The sequence below is a fragment of the Drosophila grimshawi genome, unplaced genomic scaffold (assembly GCF_018153295.1).
Source record: "Drosophila grimshawi isolate 15287-2541.00 unplaced genomic scaffold, ASM1815329v1 contig_848, whole genome shotgun sequence".
NCBI classification, from domain to species: domain Eukaryota; kingdom Metazoa; phylum Arthropoda; class Insecta; order Diptera; family Drosophilidae; genus Drosophila; species Drosophila grimshawi.
Genome location: NW_025063692.1, coordinates 14,178,963 through 14,204,003, shown reverse-complemented (window position 1 = coordinate 14,204,003; position 25,041 = coordinate 14,178,963). Strand labels below are relative to the sequence as shown.

The 25,041-nt window shown below is 39.5% G+C and overlaps 7 protein-coding genes across 7 annotated transcripts; 3 read left to right on the top strand and 4 right to left on the bottom strand.

Annotated features, from left to right (window-relative positions):
- Window positions 1-4,319: 4,319 nt before the first annotated feature.
- Window positions 4,320-9,355, top strand: LOC6565799 (dynein regulatory complex subunit 4). The gene is made up of 5 exons (XM_032738896.2): window positions 4,320-4,560; window positions 5,954-5,996; window positions 7,213-7,377; window positions 7,448-7,751; window positions 8,396-9,355. The coding sequence occupies exons 1-5, from the start codon at window positions 4,558-4,560 to the stop codon at window positions 9,318-9,320; spliced, it is 1,440 nt and encodes a 479-aa protein (XP_032594787.1). The 5' UTR covers window positions 4,320-4,557; the 3' UTR covers window positions 9,321-9,355.
- A 2-nt stretch (window positions 9,356-9,357) lies between these two features.
- On the bottom strand, window positions 9,358-14,207 carry LOC6565798 (60 kDa SS-A/Ro ribonucleoprotein). Its single transcript, XM_032738895.1, has 6 exons — window positions 13,969-14,207; window positions 12,943-13,898; window positions 12,724-12,844; window positions 12,288-12,660; window positions 11,737-11,910; window positions 9,358-11,583 (listed from the first exon to the last, which is right to left on the bottom strand). The coding sequence occupies exons 1-5, from the start codon at window positions 14,177-14,179 to the stop codon at window positions 11,769-11,771; spliced, it is 1,803 nt and encodes a 600-aa protein (XP_032594786.1). The 5' UTR covers window positions 14,180-14,207; the 3' UTR covers window positions 9,358-11,583; window positions 11,737-11,768.
- A 488-nt stretch (window positions 14,208-14,695) lies between these two features.
- Window positions 14,696-16,001, bottom strand: LOC116805627. Its single transcript, XM_032738748.2, has 4 exons — window positions 15,942-16,001; window positions 15,468-15,719; window positions 15,264-15,398; window positions 14,696-15,204 (listed from the first exon to the last, which is right to left on the bottom strand). The coding sequence occupies exons 2-4, from the start codon at window positions 15,582-15,584 to the stop codon at window positions 15,142-15,144; spliced, it is 315 nt and encodes a 104-aa protein (XP_032594639.1). The 5' UTR covers window positions 15,585-15,719; window positions 15,942-16,001; the 3' UTR covers window positions 14,696-15,141.
- On the bottom strand, window positions 15,596-17,190 carry LOC6565797 (probable U3 small nucleolar RNA-associated protein 11). Its single transcript, XM_001992720.2, has 3 exons — window positions 17,038-17,190; window positions 16,892-16,977; window positions 15,596-15,719 (listed from the first exon to the last, which is right to left on the bottom strand). Exons 1-3 carry the CDS (start codon window positions 17,188-17,190, stop codon window positions 15,596-15,598), a joined length of 363 nt encoding a protein of 120 aa, XP_001992756.2.
- Window positions 17,191-17,661: 471 nt separating this feature from the next.
- Window positions 17,662-18,844, top strand: LOC6565796 (putative peptidyl-prolyl cis-trans isomerase dodo). The gene is made up of 4 exons (XM_001992719.3): window positions 17,662-17,826; window positions 17,910-18,005; window positions 18,072-18,401; window positions 18,466-18,844. The coding sequence occupies exons 2-4, from the start codon at window positions 17,948-17,950 to the stop codon at window positions 18,573-18,575; spliced, it is 498 nt and encodes a 165-aa protein (XP_001992755.1). The 5' UTR covers window positions 17,662-17,826; window positions 17,910-17,947; the 3' UTR covers window positions 18,576-18,844.
- A 371-nt stretch (window positions 18,845-19,215) lies between these two features.
- LOC6565795 (protein penguin) lies at window positions 19,216-21,789 on the bottom strand. The gene is made up of 5 exons (XM_001992718.2): window positions 21,402-21,789; window positions 20,635-21,331; window positions 20,039-20,441; window positions 19,562-19,977; window positions 19,216-19,499 (listed from the first exon to the last, which is right to left on the bottom strand). The coding sequence occupies exons 1-5, from the start codon at window positions 21,725-21,727 to the stop codon at window positions 19,317-19,319; spliced, it is 2,025 nt and encodes a 674-aa protein (XP_001992754.1). The 5' UTR covers window positions 21,728-21,789; the 3' UTR covers window positions 19,216-19,316.
- A 428-nt stretch (window positions 21,790-22,217) lies between these two features.
- LOC6565794 (M-phase phosphoprotein 8) lies at window positions 22,218-24,699 on the top strand. Its single transcript, XM_001992717.3, has 4 exons — window positions 22,218-22,814; window positions 22,871-23,014; window positions 23,700-24,103; window positions 24,173-24,699. The coding sequence occupies exons 1-4, from the start codon at window positions 22,383-22,385 to the stop codon at window positions 24,192-24,194; spliced, it is 1,002 nt and encodes a 333-aa protein (XP_001992753.1). The 5' UTR covers window positions 22,218-22,382; the 3' UTR covers window positions 24,195-24,699.
- Window positions 24,700-25,041: the final 342 nt, after the last annotated feature.

Below are 25,041 nucleotides of genomic sequence, written 5' to 3'. Positions count from 1 at the left end.
AGCTCCATCCAGTGCTCTATCTGTAGTTAGGTCCACTGAGCCCATAACTCCTTCATTAGCCCGGATTCTCGCACGTATTCAAGTATTTTTGTCGGGTTGAAAGTTTCGATGTCCTTCGAGCTTAAGATGTGTTTCCCTTCGATATTGCATCTTCGTCTGGGCCAGGTTTTGAAGATACCTCCGCGTTGTAACAATATTAACAGATTCCTAGTCTACAGTTCTGTTCTGTTGTCTTCTTCCTCATTCTTCATGGATATTACAGGCCTTAAATGTTTCTGATTATAGCTGCCTAAAAGACATTTCGCCTGTCCTAGAGCTGGTGAGACCAGAGCTAATCTATGGATGAGTTTTATTAATTACAGATAATTATACATAGACAGGTACGTATATAGAGAAAGATATGCAAATAAATTGATAGAAAGATATTGTAGCCTTGTAGTTGGTATATAATATAACTGATCTATTCTTAATCAAGTTGATTCATTTCGTTGAGATCGATTAGGAAACTTCAGATTTACAGATTTTTTAAACTTACTTAAACTTTTAAACTTATTTTCATATGGAATAGACTATTATCAGTAATTCAAGGGAAAATATCAGTAAAAAAAGAAATAATAGAAACTGTAATATATAATATGTTTCAGGCTATCTACTAGTTGAGCTCTCTTCTTTTTCAAAGGCGCTGTGTGACTTCAAAATTGCAACTGTATTCCAGAACGGAATGCAACTACATTAAACTAATTTTTGTTTGTTTACCTAAAGTATATAGAATACGTATCAATGTGTTTCATTTCAGATTTCAGGTAAGTTTGAAAGCAAGCGTTCCAAACACTATGAAATATAAAGAAAATTAGTCAAATGTTAAAAGGAAGACAACAAGAAAACACTTACCCAAACGATATGTAAAGGGTACAATTTTGTTTAGTTAGTAAATATGCTGGCTGGTAAATAAGTAAAGTCAAACTTTGAATTAAGTGAGGAAAATAAAAGAGTAAAACAAAAACAAAATCGCTGCACAAACTGTCATCGAGGGAATCTCTATACAACTTTGGGTGCCATGTGGATGGTGGTGTGTGGTGGTGTGTGGCAGTGTGTGGTGGAGTGCGGTGGGCGGGTGTTGCATGCTTAGATAGAAGAGCCGTTAGTCCATTGGTCCAAGCAGCTGCGCAAATTTAACTCTCAAACACAACAGGATGTCCGTTCTTGAGCAAGGCGGAAGCTGTTCTGAAAATAACACAGCAAATAACTTCTGCAACCGCATTCAGCACGCTTCTCTGCTTCCACACACACATACACACACAGACACACACACACAGACACACACACTTCAGCATACTCCACACCAAAATGAGATCAAACTTATCCTTAGCTAAAGTTCTCCTCCAGCACTGCACACACTTTAATACACATATTTGAATTAACTACTTGTTAGCCACTGCTTTAGCACATTTCTCAAGTTGCACTCTGGACTTAATATACTCCTTTGTAGTCTGCATCTTTGTGTTTGAGTGTTTGACATTTTTTAGGAATACAAAATATATCACACAAATTCCTCAAATGACAAGCATAGAACATGTAACTGGAATTTGTGCAATAAGGTATCAGGAGAAGTCAATCGTAATTGTATGAGCAGCACGTAATAATTATGCGAAGTAAATAATATTATTATGACGACAGTGCTAAACTTGACAAACAGAGATAATTTCTGATTAACTTGGCTTGTCTTTTATAAGCTCAGAATAATAAATGATCCTGAATTTATGAAAGTCGACCTGAAAACAAGAACCATTTTTTTGTTTTTGAAATCATTTCTTAATATAACAAAAAAAATATTTAAATATAAATAAGCATTTTTTTAGAAATATATTTCTTAACAATAGAAAAAAGAAAATATGTAAAAAAAAGAAGAAAAAAATAGAAAAAAAGAGTCAACTCACAAACGAAGGTTCCAAATCGCTGAAAAATCGTAAGTTTTTTCAAATTAAACTACATGAATTTATTTATAAACTATCTGAAATGTGTGTATATGTGATATCTGAAAATATTAATTATTAATAATTATTAATATAGTTTAAAAAAAAACACCCTGGAAATTAGACATTCTTTTTTTAATCTTATAAAAATGTAGTTTGGATTTAATAAAAGAAATCTCTTTTTTTTAAAGACGCAATCTTCCGTCAAAGAAATACGCTTTGTGAGTTAGCCTTTTTCGGCGTTGAATTATGTGTATACTTTTGAGCAAAACCAAAAAAAGGAATGCATGTAATGGTTTTCCACAATTTTCCGAGCTTGGCGATCGGCATACTCATAATGCAGTCTAAGTATACAAATGTCAGCTTTTTCAGTTCTCTTTCAAGAGCCAAAAATACGAATGGGAGTTAAGAAAGATATTGGAAATGTGTGTAAATAAATAAATATTGAATATTATTAGAAACCATTGAACAACATTGTTGAGACAAAAGACAAAAACTGAGCAAATTTAATAATCACATTGGAAACATGTCTTTGTGCGAGTATCGCACTTTCACTTTCACTTTTACTTTCACTTTCAATCAGTGGCAGGAAAGCGCGTGACCCTTTGCAGCCGTTACCGTTAACCGTGCAATGGCCCATGGCCAGGAGATGAGGTTCAAGGGACGAGGGGCAAGATAGAGTGTAGACAGGGGAGCACATCTGCCAATACAAAATTATGCGGCCTCGTCATTGCTGTTGCGTTGCGCCCCCTTCCTTGAGACGGCCGTGAGGCCATACACTCAGAAAAAAATCTACTTAATTTTAGTAAATCGCCCTAAAGTAAAACGTTTAATAGTTTCTAAATATTAGAAATGCAAACTTTAACTTTTTCACTCAACTCAAATCGTTGTTTAAAGTTAAATAAAAGAATTTTATATATATTTGATACATTTTAGAGATTTACTTTCTAAATAATAGGGTAACTAAACATGGGGCGCGAAGAGTATGGTGATTTACTAAAAGTAGTGGGATTTTTTTATGAGTGTAGGCTGTAAGGGTTGAATTTGCGTTCGCCTTCGAAAATTGACTTTTAATGAAAACAATTGAAAATTGTGGGGCAGCCTGGCAGGCAAGTTAGCCACCAACTGTTAAACAGTCGCAACAATCCGCCGCTTGACTGCTCGACTGCTCCACTGCTGAGTTACTCAACTGCTGAACTGCTCAACTGCTCAACTGGGTTGCGGTTATTAATTTCAATTAAAGCATTTAACCGGCAAGCCCAAACAGCCAGCAATATCCTTTTTATTTGGGGCTTCTGTTTACACAACCGCCAAGCAAAGCAGCGCATAATTTTCAACAGCAAGCCACCCCCCCTCCCCGTCAACTCCCCTGAGCAACCCTGGAAGACTCCTCCTCCACTTGCCACGCTCAGTTGCTTGGCCCAGTGCCACATGAATTAAGGCGTGAAATATTCGCGCCAAAGTTTCGCTTTCGTGTCTGACTTAAAGTTGGCAGTTGGCCTGAGGACTTTAGAAATTTTGTGGGTAGGTTGAATGCCAACACGTTGCCCCAATTGATCTAATCAAAGTATGTGGCTTAGACCATTTGATTAGCTTCAACTGATCCAATTAATTAAAACAGATTCAGCTTTGGCCTACAGCATTCAAATTAACAAATTAACTCCACAAAAAGAGCAATGCCATTTAAAAGCCCCATCTTCTGACCCCTTGCCATCATATATTTGAGAATCAAAATAACAATGATGACTGCAGCTCGAAACTTGCTCATATGTTTCGGATGTTGTGTTGAATGCATTTCCAATTAGCCGAATTTGCTGCATATTCGAGCCGAATTATTTACCTAACTGGATCATAGGTCAGAGGGAGGGGCCAAAGGGCAGATGCTTTGGATGGTCTGGATGGTCAATGGTCTGGCTCAACTACTCTACCCGATTACTGAGAATTATACTCATGCAACTTTACCCGATTGCTGCTGGTAGCTCTAGCGCAGCAGCGACTTTAGCGGTTAACTTTATCCATTTGTAACGTTTTCTTTCTATTGCCAAGGCAAAAATCGATTTATAGACCAATGAGTGCCTATAACTTGTTCAAAGTCTCTTGTCTAGAATTTATACATATGAAATATTTAGCTTTTATTTCAATAGAATATTTGTTTTATTATTATTTTTTATTTATTTATTTGATGCAATACGTTTGTTAATTATAAAGTGTACCCATTTGGTAGACTTAATTGATCAGAGGCCCGAGCTCAGAGCCCCATGCAAAACTATTCATTCAAAGTGGAGTAGCTCAGATTGGAAGCATTCGCTCACAAAATTAACAAATTCCCAAATTCACATATATACATCGGTTGAAAATATAAATAGTGTGAATTCCATATTTGGTTGCCAGGCATTTGTTTTACAGCCGGCAAACATTGGTGGCTACTGGCAACCAGAACGCGTTGCCGGTGGCACTATCCATCAATAAGGGTTCACAATAAACAACAACAACACCAGAGACTGCTGGACTGCTAAAATATATTTTATCAAAATTCAAAGAGGTTGCCAGCGTCCGCTCGTGAAATCACTAAGAATTCTACAAAATGGTAAGTTTGCAAAGCGATTCTCTATGTAATCATCGAATGCCACAATTCAAGTGGCTCTCTGGAGCAGCACCAGCAGCACCAGCAGCAGCGGCAGCAGCGGCAGCTGTGGAAGTACTTACTGCCACATTGGCGTGTTGTCGCTTTGACGCAATTCTGATAAGGGCATCGAGCACCAGTTAACTGCCCTGTGCCACTTGCCCTTTGCCACTTGCCCTTTGCCAGTGCGCTCCAGCTGCATGGGCGCATTCAATTTTTCATGCCACGCCAGGCTGTTGTGCTGCAACAATATGCTGTATATAAAAATATGTATGCATGTGTACATATGTATACACATTTATATGCATATACTTATGCACATAATATGCACAGTCTCAGTTGCAGTTAACTCTGCCTCGTGCCTACTGTTGTAAAATTGCACAAGAAGTGTGCAGCGAGTTAAATCTCAGCAACAGCAACAGCAGCAGCAGCAACAGCAGCAACAGCAGCAGCAACCCCGCTGCTGCGCTGCTGTTGTCGTTGTCCGTTCTCGACAATTTGTGTTTTCAGGCAAATATATATACATATAGAAATATATATACATATATACACGTAGATATACCTCCATTTATATGTATACTATTATTATTTATGAAAATTTTACGCCTTTTGCCAACACATTGGGCGGATGCGAGGCGCGGTCGCGATGCGAGCGGCTTCGAAAATTTTTGAATAATTTGCAGTCATAAAATATGCAATAAGCCAACAGCTGTTGTGAAATTGTTTTGAAAGCCGCGCCATCACATTATTTAAAACGGCGACGTCGTTGCCGCCACCCGTCACCCGCCTCCCCGCCACCAACAGAGTCACCAACGCCGCCTCAGACTCACTCGTTGACTCTGCTGCTGGTCCATGCAACATCCGATGCTGCTGTTGCCGCTGTTGCTGCTGTTTGTCCTGTCCTGTGGCTGGTTGGCGCCCTTTCGAGACTGCGTTGCGTCGTGTTGTGAAAAACTGCTTTGGGTTGATGCTCCTTTTCCCAAACAAAAAAAAATATATAAATGTCGTGAGAACTCGAAATCAAATTAAACATTAAGCAGTCAAGGATATTTCAACTGCATTCAAGCTCCAGCTCTCAATACTATCCTCATTATTCAACATCTGCGTTAAGATCCACAAATCAAATTAATTACTTGCGTCTGCAAAAAAAAAAAAAAATGGAAAAAATAAAATCGCAAATAGGTTTTGCATGCCGAATTTAAATTCATTTTTATTTGCATATTAACTAAAATCAGAAACTAAATATAGAAATAGATATACAGGTATCTCTATAATCTGTGCTAAAATCGAATATGTTTTTGTTATTAAAGCCAAATACTTGAATTTTTTTTTAAATAATTTTCTTATATTTTTACAGCCGCCTAAGGGTAAAAAGGGCAAAAAGGGCAAAAAGTTGCCAGGTGAGTACATTTTTCATATTAATAATAATAAGGTTTTACTAAATTTAACCAAAATAGCACAGACGAGTGCTTTTATTCCTCTTAGCTTTTATTTATATATTTATTTATCAATTGCATAGTATTTTGAAGTTAATAACGAAATTTATATAGTGGCTGGTGTTAGGAATATAGGTTAGGAATATGTGATCGATTTGGAGGCCGCGTCCTATCCGTGGTAGGTTCAGCTAGGGCTTTGTCAACCAAGCCGCATCATCATCCGCTGTTGAAGGTCATCTGTTTCTCAACGATTGTCAGGCGGATCTCGCATTTGTAGTCGATTCAACGAATACGATTGGTCCTAAAATCGTCGCAAATCCTGAACATTTGACCAAGTCGAAGCTGTGATTTCAAGATCAACTTGATCAACTTAGGCTTAAGGTCGAGAATGTTAAAATTTGTTGCCCTTTGATGTTCCAAGTGAGCGTGAGAGAGATCCCATTGGAAGCAATGGGTTTCGATGTGGCATATTCGAGTGGTTGGGTAGCAAAACAATTTATCAAAAATGATAATCTGAGAGGCTTGGTCAGCAGGAAAACAAAGTGTGACAAGTTGCGACCATGTTGGCCGTTTGCTCAATACAATTAAATTGTACGCAAGCACCAGCCGAGATGCACAGTCACCAGTCGCAGTCGCAGTCGCAGACGCAGGCCCAGCCTCAGCTGCTGCTTCTGCTTCTGCTCCGGCCACATCCATATGCTCCACGGTGCTCCACTGCTGTGTGGACAATCCATTCGAGCGTGGAAAAAAAATAGTGCGCACTTAATTTCCAGCTCGCAGCTCGGCCTCTAACGCACATAATTGTTTCTATGGACGGAGAATGTACGTAGGATGCCCTGGTTAAGGTTTTGGTTGCAGCGTGGACAGAGGCAGGGGTGTGGGGGGGAGACAAGGGGGTGCAGGGGCAACTGGAGGCAAGGCACGGCACCAGCCGGGCAACGATGCCAATTACACAAACCAATTACAGCAGGGGCTGTACACATGCGGGCACAAGTGCAGTCCTAAATACACACGCACACACGCACACACACACACACACTCGGACAGATAAATGGGCATAAAGACATTGGCGACTCACACTCTCATTAAACGTTTCATAATTGTGCTGCAAAAAATTAAAGGCAACCAACGAACTGACCAACTGTGTCCTCTGCCGTTTTTTTCTTCTTTTTTTTTGTAGTACTCATCGATGGCGTGGACACCTCATCGATGACCCGTGATCAGCTGGAGGCGTTCGCACTGCGCCTCAAGGCGGAAATGGATCGGGAGCGCGAGGAGCGTAACTATTTCCAGTTGGAGCGCGATAAGATACGCACTTTCTGGGAAATAACACGCCAGCAACTGGGTAAGTCACAAGTCAAACCATAATGAAATATCCAAAAGAAATGCCTACATCCTTCGAATGGTGGCTGCAGAGGAGTCCAAATATGAACTGCAGCAGAAGGATAAGGATATTGAGGCCACACAGGATCTGGCTGACATCGATACGAAGCACATTATGCAGCAGATGAAGCATCTGCAGTTCGAGAATCACAGCAAGCTGGGCGAGGTGCGAGCCGAGGCAATGACCCAGTTGAAGGTGGCGCAGGAGCATCATATGCTGCAGGAACTGGAACTCCAAAGCGATAAGCGCCAGCTGCGTCGCATGGTCCGTGAACGAATTGAGATGAGCGACATGCAGCATCGCCAACTGGAGGCGCACTTCAATCAGCAACTTCTGTAAGTATCAACAACTTAAATCTACCAACTTTGTAGAAAATCGCACTCGACTCGACTTATTTTTCAGAATTCTCAATAAGAATGTTTCCTCAAATATTAAAATTCATAAATATATAGCTAAATGGCACAAAACAACAGTAAAACAATATATATATTTGAGTAACTGATTGCAGATGTGATTTAACCATCTTGTGAGGATGGGGATGGACTTATGGCGACAATGGTTAATCATTAATGTGCATTTTAAATCTGGTGACTGTAGCTCTAAAATTCCAGTAGGCATTCTTGTGGGCGTGGTCTAGAAATTGATAGGAACATCAGTTTTAGAAGACAGTTCCTAGTAATATACCCTCCAAGTTTGGTAACTTTAGCTCAAAAATTGCCAGATATAGGGATTTAAAATTTTTGGGGATGAATGGGGATTACCTTTTAAATTTGTTGACCTAAGTCGTAGGAAATATATGGTTTTATCGATTTTTATCGATACGTTTTGGGAGCGGAAGTGTCGTATCGTTCTTTAAAGTGCAAAATTTGCTGACTAGCTGAAAATCTGTGGAAGCTGCAGGCATTTTAAGCAGAAACCTTTTCTAGAAAACAAAGAAAACTTTCACGTTGCAATAATAATATTCATTTCAATTTTACAGCGAACAACGTCTTTTGTTCGAGAACGAGAGCAACGATATGAATCGGCTGCACGAGGAGAAGATGAAGGAGCAGCGTATGAAACTGGAGCTGTTCTTTAACTCGCAGATGTTTGAGGTGGAGGAGCGCAAGAATCAGCAGATCAAAGACCTGCAGGATCACCACGATCTGGCCTTCAACGACATGAAGAACTATTACAATGACATCACATTAAACAATTTGGCCCTAATTGGCAGCATGAAGGAACAAATTGAGCAGCTGCGTCGTCAATCGGATCGCAGCGATCGTCTCGCTGCCGAGGCGACGGCAGAGACGCGTCGTCTAAAGGAGCCGCTGGAGCAGGCCAAGACGCAACTGAAGGAGCTGCAGCGCAAACTGGAGTTCTACGATCGCGACAAGTTGCAATTGAGTCGCCTGAAGAAGAGCAACACCTCGCTCGAGAAGAAGGTGAAGAGTCTGATGTGGGAATCGGAGACACTGCTATTACGCAACGATGCCCTCGTTGGCGAGCGTGCCACACTCAAGACACGCTTCAACGAGGTCATCGTTGAATTGCAACAAAAGACGGGACTCAAGAATGTGCTGCTCGAGCGCAAGATTGCGGCACTGATCCGTGAGGATGAGAAGCGCAGCATCATATTGCGCAACACAATGGCCACCTGTGCACCCGAATTGGCCAGCAAACTGGAGAATGTGGAGAAGAGCGTCAGCGATGCCGTCGACACAAAGAACCAGGCCATCATCGACCTACGCTACGAGCTGGCCAAGGCGTGGAAGGCACATGACGATCTCCTCGAGACATACGAGTGCAAGCTCAAACAGTACGGCATACCCACAGATGAGCTCGGCTTCCAGCCATTCCGCGAGCGCACCCAACAGCAGCTCTTCATCTGCGGCCCCGCCGGCATTGTTACCGAAAACAAATAAAAAAAAAACCAGAAAATCGGCACTTCATGTTCAAATGTTGCAGTTCAATTGAGTTTATTTAACTTAGATGTGTCGTGTATATAAGTATATATGTATGCGTGTATCTGGCTAGACAGATATGTAAGTATATCAAAATAAAAAGTATACAAAAAGCAACCGAGCAAATTGCTTTTAATACATAACATATTGCTAATGTGTTGTTTTAACAAGTATGATTTCGGTTGAAGATTTGAAGCTATTTGCTTATAAGACACACTTAACTATTTTTAAGGGTATTTGATCTTGTTCGATATTGTTTCAATCAATTTGGCGGTTTTTATTGACATATTCGATCATTAGACATCCTACATTCGTCTTTGCTCGTAATTACTAAAAACAACTTTTTAAAAAGAACTTATTTCAAAAAAAAAAGATACTCATGTTTAGCTCAATCAGATTTAAAAGTGAGATTCATTTTTTGTTTTCGTTTTTTTTTTTTTTGTCTTTTTTCTTGGGGACAATGACTGCAAATTTAAACAATTCAAGTTTCTTCTGTCCTGTTAAATTGGATTTCTTTTTTTTTTTTTGATTTAGTTTAATTTTTAGTTTGCTGTTTCACATATTTTTCAAATAGATATCACATAATGTTTTGCTTCCAGTTATTGCTACTGCGGATTTGTAGGTTTGTATGCAGGTTTTGAGACATTTGATCAATCGATCTGATCTTTCACTTATAGTTATTTCATTCTTTTATGCTGTGACTGTTTCGGTTTTTAATACTGTTTACAAATCAGTTGTGTTTGAATGTGTTTGACATAGTTCCCAACGAATGACATATAATATTTGTAAAACACCACCAACATATTTGCATTATCAAATACGTTATACGGTTAATTAATACTTTAAATGTGTATATGTATATATATTTATATATATATATATGTGTGTGTGTTTGTGTGTATGGGTATATGCTGTGCCAAGGAGTTGTTTTTGAGTTTGTATTCAAATTTAGTTAGTTGCCTTTGAATTTGCAGTCTAGGTACTTTATGGTTACGCTCCTATTTGTTTTGTTTTGTTTATTTTTTGCCGAAATGTTTTGCATTCCAGTCCATAATCAATTAATTAACTTAACTATTTAGTTGCTCCTGATTCGGTTTTCTTTTCAATTTTCATTTCAAATAAAGATTTCAAAGCGATCACAACGGTTTAATTCACAGATGCGTGTGGACACATATCAAAAGTGTCCATAGAAATACAAATTTCCTGTTTTGGTTAGTAAGTTTTAGTCATTTTTCTGTTCTTTTTTTGTGTTGGATTTTTTTTTTTTTGTTATCCAGCTTACAAATTGTGTTCTATTTCAAACTTATATATACATGTATGTGTGCTTAATCCGATTTCACATCGTTGTCGTATATTGCTTCAAGTAATGCTTGCTGATCTTTAGGCGCTTTACAATCTCAAGTCGGATATATGTATGTATGAGTGTGTGTGTGTGTGTGTGTGTGTAATTTATGGCACCTTTGGATTTCATAGCTTTATAAATTTGTGTCTGTCGGCCTTATTGAGTTTTGTTACACATAATTGTTGCGTGCTATGCTTTGCTTATTTTTGATTTTGTTTATCAAAATGTCACAGTTTTTTGGGCAGTTTACTTGAATATGTTTAACATCAAACGTAATTTTTTCTTTAAAGCTTGTTCATGGGTCAAATAATTATTTGCTTGAACTATGGTTGGATTTAGTTTCGTTTCGTTTCGTTTGCATATTTGATGTAAATGCGTTTGTTTTATTTTTAGTTTATTTTATAGTTTTTTTTTTTTTTACGCAGTTCCTTGTATTTAACTAAGTATTTCAAGTTAAAATTAAAGATTGATTAACATTTGGTTTGTAAGGCAATTTGTTTATGTGTTCGCTTTGCTCAGATTCACGTGTTTTATATTTTTGTAATCCAAATTTAATTTAGATTCAGATCACTCGATTGCGTTTTTGAAATTAAAATATCAATTCAGTTCTTTAACTACGACTAATACCAATTGAAATTCAAATATAGTACATATCGTTACAAAATCAACGTTGTGTAAATTCAGACAAATATTCGCATATATGCATGTTGTGAGTCTGTTCGTGTCGCTTTATATATCTAGTTTAGTAGCTATTCGAGTCATGCATATTTTGCAAATCTAAAAACATATAGTATTAATAACGATTTATGATGCTTTCAGGCTGTGTGCAATAGGGCGCACAAGCACCAATGAATGCTACTGTATCTTCCTGTTTGTGTGTGTCTGCATGGGTGTTTTAGAGAGAGATAGATATATATATATATAGAGAAAGACACAGAGAGAGAGCAAATGCACTGTGCCAATGAACGGATCCAGCATGTTTGTGACTGCAACAGATTCCTGGGCTAAGTCTGAATTTGTGACTTATTTTCTTACCGTCGGCTGCCTTCCTCAACTAACCAGATTGCTCAGAAGAAATTGCCGTGTGCAAAGGCGCTTATTACACGCGTCGTCTGCTCGGAAATGCTGCATATCTCCAAAATGTGTTCGTTACGCACCGTCGAGTAGCTCATGGAAGCACGATGCTGCCGCAAGCTCATAATTATGAATCTGCGAAAACACAAAATTGCATAAGAACAAAAAACAATATTGTGAAAATAGTAGTGCTGAATATCAAATATCCTTGCAAACGTATGTATTTTTCGTAGCCCTTTTAGCTGATTGTCTCAATGGCAGCTTACAGTCTAAGGTTGTTAATAATCTTCTATAATAAAATGGTCGTGATCTGGCTGCAAGAAAAATACCAAGTTTTATCAAGATGCATGGCATAGAAACAGACGGACAGATCTCCTTATCAACTCATCGCCCATTGTTCTGATTAGGATAGGTATTTGATGTGTTCAATGATTTCACTTAATGCAAGTGCACATACTCTAACAAAGAATATATAATTGTATAAAATCGAACAGTTCCGAAAAAAAGGTTACCTGGCATTCGTATTGCGCTTTTCACGATACTGGTCAAGACGTTGACAAAGTTGTTCCGAATTGTTTTTGGGATTCCCACGTGTAGCGCAGGGAACCAACACCAAAAAGACATCGTACACCTTCTGTTTATCATCAAGAGCATTGTCGAGCACATCTGTTAGAGTTTGCTTGATTTTGAGCACCTTTTGCTTTTCACAGGTGGCCTTTGCCTCATCCACGGACATTGTGGTTAGCCAAGGCAAGTCGATTAGAGCGCCGCTCTTATCATGCCAAATTCTTACGGTAACATCGTTGTCGCTCATGAAGTAGCCAAATGCGAGCGCGACCACAGCGTCAAGATATTTGATTGAAGTCCAACGTCCTGTGAGTGATTCTTTAATGCAAATTGCATATTACCAACTGTTAAATGATGTGTACAAGTTGTGAGTTTACTCACTGCACATGTAGCTCATCTCTAGATTAATTGTTATATGCAGGCGCAGGCCTAGTCCCTTGTTGAAGCCAAATGAATTTTTGTAAAGGTTCTGAACAAAACTTGGTTGCTGCTTAACTGAAATCTACGCAAAATATATTGATTATAGTACTATGATTATTAGTATATATATTTCATATATATATTTCATATATATATATATATATATATATATATGTATACCTTTTTGTTGTGCATTTGAGGGCGTCTTTCTTGGAGTAATAACCGAAATGGCTCCACATCAGATGCACGCAAATTGAACATCCTAGCAAAGTGCTGAGCATAATTGGAGAGGGCATTGGCCCGGTTGGCATTGTCGAGACGCTGGAATGTTGGCCAATGCTGCAGCAGCTGCTCAAAGCTCATTGTGCCATACAGAAAATTGGCCACATTCACGTCCGTCATGAAGTGAAGTGGCACTTGCTCGTAACTAAGCGACAACTGCCTTATAATGACCAGGGCCAGGGAGGGATCCTGTGCCGCACGCAGCTTTGCAATGCCCAAAATCGTTTCCTTGCATTTGGCAACCGGCTCCAGACAAGCAGGCCACTTAACCAGCTCCTTGACGGGCGACGACAATACATACAGTGCAGCCATTGTCTCTGCATCGAATGGATTATTATTGTTATTGTGGTGACACCGATGCAACAGTTCGCGATGCATTCCCCAGTCGCTCTGACCGTTGACAGACCACATCTGCAGCAGACCGTCCACTGTTTGATGTTTGTACCACTGGAGTACAGCTTTGCGAACGGTGCGATTTAATGTCTTGCGTTTCATTAGCTTCTGCACATGCTTCACCAGCCGGATGAACAGCAGCAGCTGCTTGTCAGTGCGCACCAGCTCCACAAAATGGCCACGCACCACCATCAAATGTCTCTCGTCGCTGCGCATCGATAGGTAAATGGCCAGCACAAGTAACGACTCATCGGGACGCGGCAATCGCTGACCGTTGCTTGGATGGAGCACACTCTTCAGGCAATCGAGCAACTGCTTCTCGCTGACATCGGCGCACAATTTGCGCAGTGCTGTAAATTGGCACTCGACGATAGCGTCAAGTGCCTTTGCCGAATAGACGGGAGCCTCAATTACACCCAAATAACAGAAGCGACGCAATTTATCCGTTGTCGAAATAATCGCTATATGTTGGACAGTAACAAATTTAATTGATTTGTTTGGCGTTGATTATGTGTTTGTGTGTGTACATACAGTGCAATATTTCAGCTGTGCCCGTTGCCAATTTCAAATCCAAATCCATATCCATTTCCTGACTCGCATTTGCATTAGCGAGTCCGTTCGATGTAACTTCTAAACTTGTAAACAAATGCTGCTTCATAGCGCCAGACCCACTGCACTCTGCCCTGGTCAGCAGGTTGCAAGTTGCAGTTGCACTCAATTCAGCAACGACACACTTTGCCATCTAGCTGCATCTACTTGCAAATGCTGAGCAAGCAATCGATGGCTTACTGTAACTATATATCGATTATTATTTTGTTCCTCTCAAACACATTTATCTATCGATTTATTTATCGATGGGCAAATGCTTATCAAACGTTGGCTCATATGGATCAAATTTACGCATTAGAAATATTCAAATGCATATGAAGACATCTGAAATATGGCAAAGATGGTACGAGAAAATCGGCATGATGTTCAAATCAATCCTTTAAGATTTCTACCATTTCAATATTCTGCTGCTATTTATGTATGTATTTATTTATGAATTTTTCAGAAATAACTTTTCCGATCTTTTTGCTGGATATTGTCTTATAAAGAGCATTGTGCGTCAGGATCGCTACCAATCTGCAGCTAAAATATGGGTTTATAAAAAAGTTGCCGAAAGCACAAATGCCTTGAAAATTCATAAACTCTCTAAGCACTTTGGATTTCCTTAGAAGTCACTGATAACTCCAAGAATATTTAATAGATAAACTATTATAATTTGGTGTACATACATATATATAAATATCTATCTATAAATATTAAAGCTGTTGGCAATACTCCTTCGCTAAGCTGGTATTTCAATGAGACAACCACAATAATTTAATAATAAACTAATTGTTTGCATTTAACATTAATAATACGAGCGTTACATTTAAAATCTATGCACAAAACACAACTATGGAATAATTGAAGAATATAATAATAATAATATATCAAAATTACAAATCAGAGATCGACAAGAAATAACTGCCTGTGTGTTGTTTTTATATTTGTAATACCTATTCAAGTGAATGTTTAACTAGTTTCTTGCCCTTGGCTTGTTCTTGTTCTTCTTCGTGTCTTGTTGTGATTGATTCCTGTTTATGTGTGTGACTCTTGAGCCGGAAGATTCACTGATGGGGATAGATGTGGATGAATAGACGGGGCTTGCGACTCAAGCTATGGCGCGTGACCAGGTAGTGCTATTAAATGATGGGCACTATCATCAGTCCAACGTGAGCCCTATATCGAAGAAACAACAATATTATTTCCTTGATATAGATTTCTACTGCAGCACTTACATGCAGATGGGCGCAATGATGCAGGGCATAGTGAAGATCTCGCAGAAGACGGTGGCCTTCGGTGCGTTGGCCGCCGGGGACTCCACAATAGAGATGATGAACCGTGTGCCCCACAAATCGGTTCTGACCAATCAGCTAAACGATAAAGGAAAACAGAGAGATCCTCTTAAAGATTATCGAGAATTACATGATATATATACTTACGTCGAGGAGCTTGAGGGAATAGCTGGATGCATGCAGCATCGAGTAGAGCACAACTGGGATGATCACCAGAAGCGCTGGCCGAATCTTAAAGGATATCAGCGAGTTCATCATATTCATTTATCACTCTCTCAGAACAGATCCACGAATTCGAGATTAAACGTCGACACGGACTGATGGAACCGATGCAACCGACGCAGCCCCAAGATTTTTGCATTCGCCTGTAGCACCTTACGGAAGGCGCTATGCTTTCGGCTATTGGAACAGATAAGGAATTCGGGATTAGAAAAATGATGTGCATGTATTCATATGAAATGTGTATATATAGATATTTATGTATTAAGGAGTTGCTGTAAGGCTCTGTTTGGCAGTTCTTGAAAATATATATTCTAACATATTCGACTTTGTTGCGGATTATAAGCAATATCAGGTACTTTAACAAATGCTCCTTAATGAATTTAACAGAACAGAAATAACCTTGTAAAATAATTTGACAAAGCACTCAACAGCTGATAGTAAGGCCGATAGGCACACACTAATCGCCCATAAAGATCCTAGAGACGAATTGCTATTTAAATATCGATATAGCGACTTGTTGATTGGCCACCACTAATCCCTAATCAGTTTGTGATGCTTTGAGCAAAGCCGGCGATAACATCTCTTCCTAACAACATTTTGTTTTTTTTTTTTCTGGAAATCTTCTTTTGGATTTGATTTCGAAGCTATCATATAATTTGAAAGTGGAAGAAATATATTATTAATCTTATTTCAGTTGTGTCTTACAACTGAAAATAACTGGCAGTTAATTTCCTTGGAGCAAAAGATAAATAGATTAATAAGAAACAACAAAGAAATATTGTGTCAGTAATTATTGAAATCGGAGAAACTAACCCCAATTTTTGTAGCTTCACACATTACATTATATACACATTAATACATCCTATAAAATTAAATATAAAGTATTTTCTAAGTATTTTGCTCTATTTAAATATGCCAACCCTTCCACAACTTAGTTTTTTACTTATACGTTGAGTTTTTTTCGCGTACGCCATCTGCTCGTAAAAAACATAAGCAAAATACTTGAATATCTTAAACTGTAATTGGTTCATGTCTCTGCTAAAACGACTGTTAACAGCTATTTAAGCAAAGAAAACGATAGCAGATTACAGAGCGCCAAGCTATGCGACTTTCTACACCTAATTTAAGTGTCTTATACGGAAGCTTCTACAAAATTTCAAATCAATTTATTAATTAGTTTTGAGATAACTCCATTTTCAATGTTACGGGGGCAATAACGGTAAAATGTGTAGCTACCTTCCCATATTAAGATCAACATCAGCTTTTATATTGCTCCCTAAAATACATATATCTGCCTCGATTTTAGACCTAAATTGCGTCGCTCGACGGTGAGCTTCATCCGTACGTACTTCAGATCTTGGGTCTGCATGAGCGCCAACTGGTCAGGCGTATGCTTGTCCGTGGCCTCCCGATCGCGATGCACATCGTCGCTCAGCTTTCAGTTGATCATATGTAGTACAACTCATCGGGATTCTTATTGAGGCTTGTAGAGCACCTTCAGCGTTCTCTCCTTGTGCTGTGCGTCGATGGCACACTTTCTGTAGTCCTTCTGCTTCTCGAGCAGACCGAGATGCTGGCGCGCCACGGGTTGATGGCCTTCGCGATGCACCTTCCGATTGCTTTTGGATGCCCTTTTCCAGGACGACATGCCTGCCTACATAGAATTGTTTATGAAAACAAAATAGCGTGCAGCGATAAGAGCAGTCAGAGTCGTGCGTTTACGGAAATATTCGCTTTCTGTCTATCGATAGGCGAACACACTTAAGTCACTTTCCTGATTATCGATGTTCTGAAAGAAACATCCAATGTGACGATATATCGTTAATAAAAATTGAATGAAATAGCAACCTAATCATTTTATGTCCACAGACAAAACGATCTAAACATTTAAAAAAATAAAATAAAGAGAAAATTACCCATTTTAATGCAGACATGCTTTGCAACTATCTTTATATCTTACACATCTGTTAACAGCTCTGCGCTGATTGAAATAAGTAGAGCACAAAAACTTAACATTCATTGAAATTAGAAATTTGGTGTCCGCTCTTCTCTAATATTATGACATAGATGCTATCTACTTTCATTCATTCATATGTATGCGTGCTATTTACACATTATACGTAATAATAGTACAATTATAAGTGGCACTGTTCGAGTGTTCTCAAAATTGCACATTCAGCAATTTAATTTTGAATATAAATCATACTTCATTACCAGCTGGCTACTCTAAAAAGAGTGCAAATGCTGCCACTGCTCATCGATTAATATCGTCCACTGTGTCCAGGTTGATATCGAACTTGCTCGGCTATTGCATCTGCTATTTATCCTTTGATAAAAATTTAATATTTTTCGTCGGCCAAACAATAGTAACTTATTACGGAGGCTGTAACATAAACAGGAACAGGATGCCAGAAACTGAACAACTGCCAGAAGGTTGGGAAAAACGCACCAGCCGCTCAACCGGTAAATAAAAAATAACTTCTTTTAACAATCACCTTGTGAAGCCACAAACTTCGTGTACCTGGACAGGGATGAGCTACTATCTCAACGTGCACACAAAGGAATCCCAGTGGGACCAGCCAACTGAGCCGGCCAAGAAGGCCGGAGGCAGTGGCTCCTCTGGCGATGGCTCCAGTGAAGTGCAGTGCCTTCATTTGCTGGTAAAACACAAGGGCAGCCGTCGACCGAGCTCGTGGCGCGAGGAGAACATCACTCGCACCAAGGAAGAGGCGCAAATGCTGCTTGAGATTTATCGCAATAAGATTGTCAACAGAGAGGCTACATTCGAGGAACTGGCGCGTTCCTACTCCGACTGCAGTTCGGCCAAACGTGGCGGCGACTTGGGTAAATTCGGACGCGGTAAGTAATTCTCCCAATTTGAGGCGAAATCAAATATATAATATCCATTTCGATACTCTGCCAGGTCAAATGCAAGCGCCCTTTGAGAAGGCTGCTTTCGCACTGAAGGTAGGACAACTCTCGGACATTGTGGACACGGATTCCGGCCTGCACATCATAGTGCGCAAATCGTAAATTGAATGGGATGATGACATAGATATAGAGGGTATTTTAGGGTCCATTAGGACGCTAAGTTAAGCTCTCTGCAAACTAGTTTCGAAGCTATATATAATTTTTGAAGAGCATATGGAAATCACTATATTTAAGACATTGTATGCTATAAATATAATTTTGAATTTTGATTGTAAAAAAATAATAGGGGCTCTTAAAATTGTAATTACCCATGGAACTTGGGGTGCATTTCTCCAAAAATATTGACACAAATTGAATTAGTATTATGTGAATGACAAATTGTGTTTCTGTTTATAACAGGGTATGATGGGGGGCTTCTTAAAACACACACCAAACGGACTAATAACACTTAAGAGTAATAAAGTACTCCCAGTATTATTTGCCATATCTACCATGATGAAGAATTTCATATTCGCGGCTTGCGATCGCCCGCCTTCTAGAAACCTCGAGAGCTCTGGAGATTCATCTGCTTCCTCCTCTGTGCAGCTGTAGAAGTCATTTTAGGGGACTTTGAATCTATTCGCTGCTCCTCCTGTTTCACTAATTTAATTTATCCATTCAATCAAGCCACAGTAATTTACACCCTTCAAAACTAACGATTTTCATCTACATACTAACATTCAACCATTCAAATAAAACCAAATTTACAAACACGCATGAAAATACTATATTAAATAATGGTACAGAACTATTCAAGCGCATTCACTTAATCTAATGCCTATATACTTCAAATAAACCATTTTTCTATTGCTTAAGGTTCAATTTGCTGGCCAAAAGTTTGGCGCCCGACGTCTTTTGGGCAAGCAGCAACTGGAGCAGCTCCTGCTCTCCTACAAGATCTCGGCAAGTGCTCAACAAGGTAGGCGATTCCTCCACCAGCTTGACGAGCACATAGCAAGCACGATTGATGCCCAACCAGATTTTAAGCTGCAACAAGCAAAATATTAAATTAATAATTGTAGAGAATTTTTGCGGATTCATTAAACTACCACATCGCTGGACAACTGCTGTAAGAGGTGTGCTCCAAGCGGATGTGTTTCGTGCTTCTGGTCGTTTTTAATCAGCTTCTTGAGTACATGATGCATGCCGGCCTCCTCGATGCCCACAACACTGGGCAACTCCTCCTCCACTTTGGGCTGAGGCTGATCCTCTTTGGATTTCTTTGCTGGTGTGCCCTCCTCGGCGTCGCTCTCTTCGTCGCTGCTGACAGGTGGCGGGGCTGCGCCATTGAGCTGTTTCTTTGTCCTACGCTCCCGTGTGGCCGCGTCTATGATGGCCTCCACATCTTGAGGCTTCCTCTTCTTGTTCTGAGCACTTTCAGATGGCACGGCCGATACGCGCCAGTCGGCCTGAGTGATTACCGGAGCCAGTGCAGCTACAGCTTTTTCATAATTCTCGCCCGTTACTGTAATTGATGATATCTTGAAATGGATTTACGCTGCCTCCTCTAATTATGTAATACCTACTGTGGTTGAGTATATCAGCTGTGACGAGACCAATGTGACTATTTGACAGCCAAAAGCCAGCGTCCTCAGCAATTGTCATAGCAATGGGTTCCTCGATCTGTTCTAAAATCTCCTTGCGACGAGCCTGCTTATCCTTCTTGCCAAAGGCCAGACCCTCCTCAATGGTCTTTATAAAGTCAGGATGGAAGCAAGTAGTGTCACCAGGCGCTACCAACCACTGCACCACACGACGTCCGTACTGATTGGCTACCAGGGCTTTTAAATCACCGTGCAAGTTATCATAGATGGCCTTTTTGGTGGCCTTGGTGTCATCGAGGGCATTCAACAGCGCTATGAGGAAGACATGACCATGTTCATGCAAAGCAATCTTCAGCAGATGTTCCTTGATGTTCTTTAAAATGGCCTAACGGTGCGGATGAAAACAATTGGAATTTAGATTATTTGCTTGGGCAGGGCTTGTATATACTCTTGGTAAGGGTATTATAATTTTGTTGCGAAGTATGTATGAAGTATGTCAAGGAGACATCCCCATCCATTGAATTGTATTAGTATATTGAAACTTTTTTTAAAATAATGGCCAGAATATGTAGACTTACTCTGCGGTTTTTTGGGGTGGATTTGTAGAAGCATATAATAGCCGCCTCGGTGCCATCCTTAGTGGTCAGCATGTGTGGTATTAGTGGAGACAAAGCGCTCATCGTTTCCTCAAGCTTCTCTTCGTCCGTGGCCTGCATGAATTCGAGTATGACGGCATGAACCAGAGAGTTGTCCACCAAATTTTTATTGGCTATGTGCTCCAGGTTGGCCTTGACGGCGCCCATAATGGAGGCCTTCATGTTGGCAGCCTCCTTGTATGTGTCGCTCAGTGTATGGACACCATCGTCCTTGGACTTCTTATACAGATCGCTATAAAATTCCTGGCGCATGTAACGGCGCTGCTTTTCGCTGGCATTTAGATATATATGGTCCAATATCTTGCTGGCAATATTGTGACTCGACAGACGCACTATATTACCCATCAAGCCATCCACCAGCTTGGATTTCGTGGCCGGAGCACCATACTTGAGCATGCGCTGGACGCAGAAGTGTGCATACTTCGACTGGCACATGTCCACGGCGTGCGGCATTAATTTGTCGGACAGCTCAATGCGCAATGCAGGCGTTGCATGCTTTAGCATGCACTGCAACACGCGCGCCGTGTCGTGAGCCTTGGCCACCTTGGAGATGGTGTCGCCAACGTTGAGAATTTTGTACATTTGCTGCACGAGTTCATCTTTGTTCTGGGTACGACGGCTACAGTGATATACATTTCATATTATTTTCGGATTGAATCTTTTGATGAATCGGAATCTGATAAACTTACCATTTCACTTGCTCGTAGATTTTCTTAACCTCCTGTGTAATCTCGTAGGTGTCGCGCGTACTTTTCCGTTTTAGTTTTAGATCCTTTTTCTCCTGCTTAAATTTTGTCCAATCTTGCTTTTCATCGGTCGCTGGTGTTGCGCCCTTGCCAGGATGCGGCTTCCCAGTTGCAAACTTATTACTACTATTCTTGCCCTCAAAACCGCGTTTTCCATTGGCTTTAAATTTGTTACCAGGCTTAGCCGGTGCATTCTTTTTGAACAACGGCCTTTTAGTGTCGTTTTTCTCGGTTTTGGCAGTTTGCCTAGGTTTCGCGGCGTTAAGCATTTCTTTGCAAGGCACCAGAATAGTGAAGTGTTGTTTGGGTTCAACGGCAACACGTGCCAAATAAATCGGATTCGATGGTAAAACCGATTTTGACATCGACACAGAAAAAGTGTTGCGTAGCGATTGCCAGTTAGTCAAGTTCCAACACTGTTCACATATCAATATCAATCAGTTAATATGTTTGTTTACAAGTGCCGAGTTACAACCGATAGCTGCAATTAATGACAAATAAATCACCAGAATACTTACACAACATATCCAAATGCTTAGCCAGCATGAAGTCAAGATATTGTGTTCAAAATGTAGTGTTTTTAATAACTATATACAATTACTGCAGAAATGCAATCGACATACATGCATCTATTTACACGCAATCATAGTTTCATGGAATAATAACAATATTACATAGATAAAATATTTAACAAGAAACAAACGCATTGCGAACTCATAAAAATAAACAAAGTTCTTTTTGTTGTCCGCTGTCCATATTAGCGATATCGAACCCAAATACTATCGATACAAACATCACTGGTACCCACCTCTGTTGTACAGTCGCCACTGTCGCGACGGTGGATATATAAATAATTGTTTTTTTTTTTCGCGGCAAAATCAGCAAACACTTTTTCTTATAAAAGAACTTGCTGCATTTTAAATAATGGGTAAGCTTGGCAAAAGGAAATTTACGGTACTCCCCAAGATCAACAAAAAAAAATCCGACGGTTATTCCGACAACGATGAAAACTCGAAAAATGGAGCCAGCAATTCGGTCGATGACGAGCACGAAGTCGATAGGGAGGACGGCGATAAGCAGGATTCAAGTTCCAAGAAACAAAAGCTTTCCATTGGTGCAGGGAAAGCAACCACACAGGAGCACGATAGCGAGTCGAATGAAAGCGATGACATGCCACTGAATGGCAGCAAGGCTTCCAGTTCAAAGGCATCACCACAAACAAAGCAAAAGAAGATATCCAAATCAAAGGGTAAAGTGCCAGCAGCTGAAAAACATCAAAATAAAAAGATATCAGCCAAGCCCGATGACAAGGAGAAGGACGAGACGGACGACGAAAGTGGGGAGGCAGAATTTGAGGTAAGCTATTTGCATTTGCAGGAGAATAAGACGATTTTATTATTGAATCTATCTAGGTGGAGGCCATCGTGGGTCACAAGACCAAGAACGGAGAATCATTTTTCCTGGTGCACTGGAAGGGCTACGGAAAGGACGACGACAGTTGGGAGCCCGAGGCAGACTTGAACTGTAATGATTTGATCGAGGAGTATCTCAAGAAGGTATTTTTTTTATTCCCACTTAATATAGAGAATTCGCCGTTTTAGATGATTTCGATATGTATTTTTTAGTTTTCCGTCAACTAAATCCGACCACTCCTCCCTTAATTCAAATAATTATTTTCAATAAGGATCCTTCTTTCGGTATTTTAGAGACTGGTTTGTTTTGAATACTGGAATTGTTTTCGCAAATGATAGTAGATATTTTAGTACTTTTTCTTAATCAAGTCTAAAAAAAGAGCGTTGGAAGATATATCGCGAAGTAAAATGATCAATGAACTCAAATTGAATAGAATGGAGCTTTAATAATTCTACATTTTATGAATCAATATTTCTATGATGTTGATCGCAACGGCTTTTGTAGTAACGCAAACAGCTGTGATAAAAACTGAAAAAAAACTGAACTGAAAAAAAAACAAAATCGATTTTATCTGATAGGGATAAAAATATACTGAAATCGTTGTTTGTCAATATTTGAATATAGCAAAGAACTTTAACTTTAGCTGACGTTGCATCTTAAACATTTGTTGCCAAACACATCTGTATGTGTGTAAGAATAACCTAGGATATATCTTACAACAAATTAATGCGTCTGACTTTTTTATGTACTGCCAAAGACATGGCTATATCTATAGTATTTGGTACTACCTTAAGCCGCTCTAACTGATAAAACTACCCAACTTTGTAGACTAATCCCAAGAAGGGCACAGGCGCAATAAAAAAGTCACCGGCTGGTGTTAACGTCGGACGTGGACGCAAGCTGAATAAAAAGATTGTGAGCGACCCCGAGAAGGAATGGGCGGTCGAACGTATTGTCGACTTTGTCGACGATGATGAGCAAGGCGGATTGTATCGCATACGCTGGAAGGGCTTTGGCGCCAAGGAAGATACTTGGGAGCCCGAATCGAATCTGTCCTGCGAGGGCCTAATCGAAAAGTTCAAGAAATCCATGGAGGCGCATCGCAATGTGGATGCAAAACAATTGCGCGAGTCGCCGAAAAAAACAAAGCGCTTGGTCAATGAGACAATACCACGCACCAATTTTCACAATCGCATTGAACGCTCATCGAAACGGTCTGCTGCCAAGAATCGGTAAGAATCATTCTATCTCACTCTCCTTGTTTGTCTCATATATATTAATGCTCTCTCTTTCACACACAGCGTTTTCTATGGCGAGGAGTAAGTCGTGCAGTACCACCAGTCCAGTATGAAATTCACGACTATAAAGTGCATGGTTGATTCCGGAGTGGTAATTAAAATTTAATTGCAACGCAATTAGCTTGAGTTTTGGATGGCATGTGAGAGTGGTCCGAGAAGCGACACGTTCCTAGTTGTTAAGAGCATTGTTTAAGTATGAATCCGTAACAGCAGAACATAATACACTACACAGCACAACACCAGACACAACGCATCTACATTTTTAGCTTTAAGCTATATTCAGTTCTGGAAAAAATATATATATATATATATTATTAGCATGTAATATGTCTCTCACTGATTGTGTAACCCCTTTTGGTTAGACTTTAAGTTTTAATAACACCATAAAAACTAAGCTTTAAGTAAAAAATCCCTGAATAAAGTTGTTTCGTGGTAGCTAACTTTAATATAAACCGTCTCGTATAAGATCGAACAATGTAAGCGGCATTGACTGTCACTATTATAATTATAGACATAAATGTAAAAAATTATTCACAATTTGTTTCAATCATTTGAATTTAATCATAAGTTATAGTCTTCTCTTGACAAAAACATTTCGTTTAACATGAAGCGATTTCTTAGACTGGGTGGAAATGGCAAGAAAAACAACAAAATGGTTTCAGAGAAGCAAGCCAGAATAATGTAAAAAGGCGAAAAACTCGGCGTGTAAAATTTTTTTTACTGAACCGTTTTTTTAGAATAAACTTTTTATCTAAACTTATGTTGCACACAAACCATAAATATGATTAAGAAAAGGTAACATTCGATGGATGTGTTTATTTTAAGATTATTTTGGACGCACTTTTTTGTGTAATATTTCAAAATATAATTTA

Excerpts from the sequence above, each read along its gene's own strand:
- LOC6565799 (XM_032738896.2), top strand. Across the intron at positions 5,997-7,212 it reads AAAGGGCAAAAAGTTGCCAG|TACTCATCGATGGCGTGGAC; the intron begins GTGAGTACATTT and ends TTTTTTTTGTAG. Across the intron at positions 7,752-8,395 it reads CACTTCAATCAGCAACTTCT|CGAACAACGTCTTTTGTTCG; the intron begins GTAAGTATCAAC and ends TCAATTTTACAG.
- LOC6565798 (XM_032738895.1), bottom strand. The coding sequence starts at position 14,179 with ATGGCAAAGTGTGTCGTTGCTGAATTGAGTGCAACTGCAACTTGCAAC. Across the intron at positions 13,899-13,968 it reads CACAGCTGAAATATTGCACT|CGATTATTTCGACAACGGAT; the intron begins GTATGTACACAC and ends TCCAACATATAG. Across the intron at positions 12,661-12,723 it reads AGAGATGAGCTACATGTGCA|AATCACTCACAGGACGTTGG; the intron begins GTGAGTAAACTC and ends TTTGCATTAAAG.
- LOC116805627 (XM_032738748.2), bottom strand. The coding sequence starts at position 15,584 with ATGAATATGATGAACTCGCTGATATCCTTTAAGATTCGGCCAGCGCTT. Across the intron at positions 15,399-15,467 it reads ATTCCCTCAAGCTCCTCGAC|CTGATTGGTCAGAACCGATT; the intron begins GTAAGTATATAT and ends TTTATCGTTTAG. Across the intron at positions 15,205-15,263 it reads ATCATTGCGCCCATCTGCAT|GGCTCACGTTGGACTGATGA; the intron begins GTAAGTGCTGCA and ends TCTTCGATATAG.
- LOC6565797 (XM_001992720.2), bottom strand. The coding sequence starts at position 17,190 with ATGTCGTCCTGGAAAAGGGCATCCAAAAGCAATCGGAAGGTGCATCGC. Across the intron at positions 16,978-17,037 it reads ACAAGGAGAGAACGCTGAAG|CTGAGCGACGATGTGCATCG; the intron begins GTGCTCTACAAG and ends ATCAACTGAAAG. Across the intron at positions 15,720-16,891 it reads ATGCAGACCCAAGATCTGAA|CCGAAAGCATAGCGCCTTCC; the intron begins GTACGTACGGAT and ends CTGTTCCAATAG.
- LOC6565796 (XM_001992719.3), top strand. The coding sequence starts at position 17,948 with ATGCCAGAAACTGAACAACTGCCAGAAGGTTGGGAAAAACGCACCAGC. Across the intron at positions 18,006-18,071 it reads ACGCACCAGCCGCTCAACCG|GGATGAGCTACTATCTCAAC; the intron begins GTAAATAAAAAA and ends GTACCTGGACAG. Across the intron at positions 18,402-18,465 it reads CTTGGGTAAATTCGGACGCG|GTCAAATGCAAGCGCCCTTT; the intron begins GTAAGTAATTCT and ends ATACTCTGCCAG.
- LOC6565795 (XM_001992718.2), bottom strand. The coding sequence starts at position 21,727 with ATGCTTAACGCCGCGAAACCTAGGCAAACTGCCAAAACCGAGAAAAAC. Across the intron at positions 21,332-21,401 it reads ATCTACGAGCAAGTGAAATG|CCGTCGTACCCAGAACAAAG; the intron begins GTAAGTTTATCA and ends ATATCACTGTAG. Across the intron at positions 19,978-20,038 it reads AGCTGATATACTCAACCACA|TAACGGGCGAGAATTATGAA; the intron begins GTAGGTATTACA and ends CATCAATTACAG.
- LOC6565794 (XM_001992717.3), top strand. The coding sequence starts at position 22,383 with ATGGGTAAGCTTGGCAAAAGGAAATTTACGGTACTCCCCAAGATCAAC. Across the intron at positions 22,815-22,870 it reads GTGGGGAGGCAGAATTTGAG|GTGGAGGCCATCGTGGGTCA; the intron begins GTAAGCTATTTG and ends GAATCTATCTAG. Across the intron at positions 23,015-23,699 it reads TCGAGGAGTATCTCAAGAAG|ACTAATCCCAAGAAGGGCAC; the intron begins GTATTTTTTTTA and ends CCAACTTTGTAG.